This window comes from Solanum stenotomum, chromosome 8 (genome assembly GCF_019186545.1).
Source record: "Solanum stenotomum isolate F172 chromosome 8, ASM1918654v1, whole genome shotgun sequence".
In the NCBI taxonomy this organism is placed as follows: domain Eukaryota; kingdom Viridiplantae; phylum Streptophyta; class Magnoliopsida; order Solanales; family Solanaceae; genus Solanum; species Solanum stenotomum.
The window spans coordinates 7434480-7440360 of NC_064289.1; the positions used below are offsets into that span (position 1 = coordinate 7434480).

The following is a 5881-nucleotide window of genomic DNA, read 5'->3' on the forward strand; positions in this document are numbered from 1 at the left end:
CAAAAAAATATATTCATTTTCATATTTTACTATTACTAGTAATTACTTATCCCTCAAATTATTTCCTAAATCTAAGATTATATTGTAAATAAATATGAATATATTTATATCAATTATTATTTCTTAAGTGTAAAAATATAAAATGAAGAAGTAAAAATGAACCAATATGGAGTACATACAAGATAAATATTTGTAAACAAAAATGAACTTCATTTAAATTTGTTAATAATGCGTCATAAATATCGTCAATTAGGATGATTGCCACGTGGTTTAGTGAATAAGAAAAAGATAAATAAACAGCTTGACTTTTTTTCTTCTTCTTTTTTCACAAGCGAAAGAGTAAATGCTAAGTGCTGTCCAGTTTTGACTATTTAAAGTTTAGCCACTTTTACCCTTCTCTTCATCAGCTAGTGTAACAACACATTTTTTATTATATATATAGACAAGGACCCCTCTCTTGTTTAGACCCTTGTCTTAAATATTTCTTCATACAAGTTGTTTCACTTATGTCCTATAAACATAGCTAGAGAAAAAAAAAAAACAATTCAAGAAAATCAAAGTCCTTTTTTTTTGTTGAATTAAATCAAAGAAGATTGTTTGTTTTGATTTTAGAAATGGGAAGGCCACCTTGTTGTGAAAAAACTGGGGTGAAAAAAGGACCATGGACACCAGAAGAAGATATCATTTTGGTTTCATACATTCAAGAACATGGTCCTGGAAACTGGAGAAATATTCCAACTAATACTGGTACTTTTTTTTTTCTTTTTTTTTGCTTTTCTTTTGGGTAGGTTGGAAACATTAAATATGTGTAATTAATTTTTTTGCAGCTCCATGGCATATCTTCTTGAATAATCAATTAATTTGATCATTTTTTTTCAGGTTTGCTAAGATGCAGCAAAAGTTGTAGACTCCGATGGACTAATTATCTCAGGCCGGGGATCAAACGTGGGAACTTCACTGAACATGAAGAAAAAATGATCATCCACCTTCAAGCTCTTCTTGGCAATCGGTACTAAAAAAAAAAAACCTTAAAAATAGTTTCTTTTTTCTTTTTTTAGGGCTAGATCCAGTTTTTTTTTTATTAGTTTTATACTTATTAGTGAAGCAAACTCGAATTCGGCAAAAATCTCATTTTTTTTAGGCACAAAAGGGGAATTGACATAAATATATTGAGTCAAGTGTCACACGTGTTTATTCACTTTCCACGACTAAATCGGAACTTTTTTCTTTCTAACATGAAAATTTGAAATTAGTTATGAATTTTTGTTGTTGTTTTTTTGATCCGTTGTTAAATTGCTCACTGCTAATATATATTTTTTGATAACTCATTGCTAAATAGAATCATTAATGAGATTTTTTGTTTAGCTGCAAAATTTGTTCCTCGCTGATTTCTATTTTAGGTGGTGTTTATATTTAATTTTGTTGTTATTGGGGTAAGATCTTAAATTCTTATATTGAAACTAAGATTTATGTTTTTTTTTGGGTGTAGATGGGCAGCCATAGCTTCATACCTTCCGCAAAGAACAGACAACGATATCAAGAATTACTGGAACACTCATTTAAAAAAGAAGCTTAATAATAATAAGAAGGTTGAAGGTCATGATGATAATCAAGAGGGAACTTCAGCATCATCATCATCATCTCAATCAAAAATCTCAAAAGGACAATGGGAAAGGAGGCTTCAAACAGACATTCACACTGCTAAACAAGCTCTTTGTGATGCTTTATCACTTGATACTACTCCAAATAATACTAATAATAATAATCCCCCTCCTGATCATGATCATGATCAGGATCAACAACCAACATCAGTTCAAACATCTACTACTACTTATGCTTCAAGTGCTGAAAACATTGCTAAGTTGCTTCAAAATTGGATGAAAAATTCACCCAAATCGACCTCGTCAAATAACTCGAAAATTACTCAAATGTCCTCCTTGAACAACAATTTATCAATTGGTGCAGTTTCAAGTTCTAGCCCTAGCGAAGGGACGGTAAATGTTACTCCTGGACAAGGTTTGGACTCTCTCTTTAGTTTTAATTCATCTAATAATTCGGATGTTTCGCAATCCGTATCGGTCGATGAGGGTGGTAATTTCAGTACACCTGAGAATAACAATAATAATAATGCTGGGATTTTTCAAGTTGAAAGCAAGCCAAATTTGCCTGATTTCAAGCCAGAAAATGGGAATTTTCAAGAGGAGAGTAAGCAAAATATGGAGACACAACAAGTGCCTTTAACTATGCTGGAGAAGTGGTTGCTTGATGATGCTAATGCACAAGCTGAACAAGAAGATCAGTTAATGGGAATTGGAATGGGAATGGGAATGGGAATGGGAATGACCTTAGCTGAAACTACTGATTTGTTTTGAAGAAAACAAAGAGAAATATAGTTTACTAGTACTCCCTCCGTTTCAATTTATCTGCCTTAATTTGAATAGGCATGAAGTTTAAGAAAAAATAAGTAAGACGGATAAATTGAAACGTAGGGAGTAGTAAATATTTCTTCAAAACAACATAGCACAGTTTGGGGTTATTTTAATTAGTTGGTACTACTTGTTAGGATTTGGACTCCATAGGTTTTATTTAAGTACTTTACTTTATATATAGCCAGAGCAGATCTAAACTCTGATATTTGCAAGAACATAAAGTGTATATTCCATGTAACTTTGAAACTTGCATATGTATTAAGTAGCTAGGTAAATAATGAACCCTCCCCCAATACTCTTTTAAGAGCTGCTTCAATTGTTTGTATTTTGGGTTCATTTTTTGTGTAAACCTGACTTCTATATGAAAAATCCTCAGTTACAAATATTTAAATTGAGGTCAGTTATATGAATTCTCGTTGTTCATCAATGTTCCCCTTTTGTTGTCTAGTAATTTTTCTTTTGACAGTCTATCGAAAACAATTTTCTCACCCTTATAAGATACGGGTAAGGTTGTGTGAAACTCTTTCATTTCCATGGACCTCAACATAGATAAATGATGCATGATTGATGAAGTCACATCATGGATCTATCGCAATCCATTAATAATTAGTAGTTCCATCATCACCACATAATGAAAAATGCACCGAGCAATTAGGTGTTGTTTTTGACTTTCTGAACCTTCGTTAATTTTCTTAAATCTTGTCGGTAAAGCTAGGGTACTTAAACGCACACGATTTAACTTATGTACATCGATAAAAAGTTTATACACTATTATACCTTAATTTGTCATAACATGTTTAAAATTACTAATAATTTTTGATAGCGTAAAAATTATTTTACAAAGCTAAAGCTATTTGGTGAGCTCTAATATAGCAATTCCTTTTGCATAGAAGTTTTACCCCTAAGACTATACTGATGTATAAGTGAGTAAATCACATTGAATGAGAGAAGATGCCATGAGTCAGAAAGGCATTTAATCATGTGTTGTGGATGAGTGATTAATAAGCAAGTCAATGTGTTACTCCTCCGTCCCGTATTAATTGATTACTTTTCATTTTTTGCATTGTGCTTATAATTTTACAAACAAATATAAAATATTCTCAAAAAATTTACTTAATGCTTTCTTGATTTAGTAAGATGGATAATTAATATGTAATAACTATTTTTAATATAATGATCAACTAATATAGAATGGAGGAAGCTCAATTTATATAAAGAGTGGTGTTTTTGATTGATTGCTTTTTCTTTCAATGTTAAAATCCTGTACTCCCTCTGTCCCTAATTACTTGTCCTCTTTTGAATTGACACATGCACCTATTAATAAATCAATTAATGACATAGTGAGTTTACCATTTTATCCCTATTAATTATAAAGTGGATGAAAAGTTTTGCATTTTTCAAAGTAATTAGTCATTTAATTGAGGGTATAATAGGTAAAAAAAATTGTCCTTTCTTGATTTGTCAAATTGGACTAGTAATTAGGGACAACTATAAAAGGAAAAGTGAACAAGTAATTAGGGACAGAGGGAGTAATTATTAACTAAAGGATACTTCATCAGTTTCATTTTAATCGTCAGCTCTTCTCGAATGTTAATTTGATTAAAATTTTAAGTTAAATTGAATTAGATAATTCATTCTATATTTTAAAATTACAATTAAATATTCAAAAATTATATGTAAAGTGATATAAGCCGCAATGTTCTCATATCAATATTATAAAAATATATATCTTAAGTAGTTGATCACTGTTCATATATTTTGACCCTCAAAAAAAAATATGACAAGTATTTTCTCGGTCCATTTCCAATATTAACTTGGCACTCTTTTCAACAATTTAACTATATTACTTTTTAAATATAATAAATTCAATGTTTTGATAAATGCATTGAAATATAGGTATCGTTAATAATAAGAAAAAACTAAGGATAGAAGGAAATAATTTGACGGATTATTTGTTTTATGAAAGACCAAATAGAAATGGGTCAAATAGGTTTTATAATTTAGAAATGAGTTAAAGAATCTTATTTCTAAAACTGGATCCTAAAAAATAGGTTGATCCTTAAAAATATTTCACTTCCCCTTTGTTTTTACTTTATTGGAGACATGAACATAGTTTGATAATCTCATTATTCCAAAAGATTCAAAAGCTACTTTAGTGCGTTATTATTATAATTATAAAGTGAGTGACTTTTAATTATTGACTCTATCTTTAAACATGAAAGTTAATGTGATTAAACTAACTTATCACGTGATAAATTTTTAAGTTTTTATCGTCATAAAGTTTTAATTTAAAATAATAATATTTTAATAATTTGTTATAAATTAAATCTATCTCTATTATTAATAACTGTTTTTTTTTGTATGATTTGCATTGTGTATATTTATTAATATAAAAAGACCCATACGAAAAAAAATATTTTATAAAATTTGTTTATTCTGTTAATATAAATTATCAAACGTCATTGCTCAAGTGATTGATTACTGTTTTTCACTCTTTGTCAAAGCATTGATTGTCATAGTATTATTTATTGATAAGTCTTGGATTTAATTTGAAAGTTTGACTTCTTGATATGAAATTAAACTTGGAATAATTATCAAAGAGAATTGATAAATATGTCATTGTTATGAAACAAATTTTCCCGCAGGAACTATAGCGCTGGATGAAAGGAATGATCAAAGATTATTACTTTACACTCTAAAAGTACTAAGTGATTGAGAAAAACTCAAACTCCATTCGTTTTAAATTATTTGTCACGATTTTTAATAATATCATCATCGTAAATCATTCGTTATTTTAGAAGTCCAAAACAAAATTAATCATTTTTTCCTATTTTATTATTAATAATAATTGTTGTTAAAGATTATAAACGCTACACATAAATAGAGAAAATATTTAATGAAGAGAGATTAATTACTTACATCTTAAGACAGTAAATAAATAAGGATAAAATAGTCAAAGACTATTTTAATTAATACTCCCTCCGTCCCATTTTACGTTGCACTTTTCGGATTTTTAAATTCAAACAAGTCTATTTTTTATCGTAAATTTTTTATACTGTAAATCTTTTAATTATTTTGAATTGTTAATCATTGTGACTTATAGTACTTTTTACGTAGTTTACAAATATATAAATTTCATTTCAAAAAAATTGAAGATTTCACCGATCAAACTTAAACTGTTTGACTCTCGAAAAACGAAAAGTGTCACATAAATTAGAACATATGGAGTAGTATTTTTTTAAGAATCGTGTAAAAGACAAACATGACATATTCTTTGAAACGGAAAAATATATCGAATTTTCAGCTGAAATTGACACATTTGATTTCCTTAATCAGGGTAACAAGAACTAAAACATCATTTGTTTCCAATTACCTACTGACTTCTCTAATATGACAAAGTCTTAACTCAATGGTGTTGTCAAAATCTAGTAAGTCTTCAAGTGAAGGTTAAT

General features: G+C 28.8%; 1 protein-coding gene across 1 annotated transcript; it reads left to right on the forward strand.

Moving 5' to 3' along the window:
* The first annotated feature begins 430 nt into the window (after window positions 1-430).
* On the forward strand, window positions 431-2816 carry LOC125873019 (myb-related protein 306-like). Its single transcript, XM_049553861.1, has 3 exons — window positions 431-747; window positions 880-1009; window positions 1490-2816. Exons 1-3 carry the CDS (start codon window positions 615-617, stop codon window positions 2370-2372), a joined length of 1146 nt encoding a protein of 381 aa, XP_049409818.1. The 5' UTR covers window positions 431-614; the 3' UTR covers window positions 2373-2816.
* Window positions 2817-5881: the final 3065 nt, after the last annotated feature.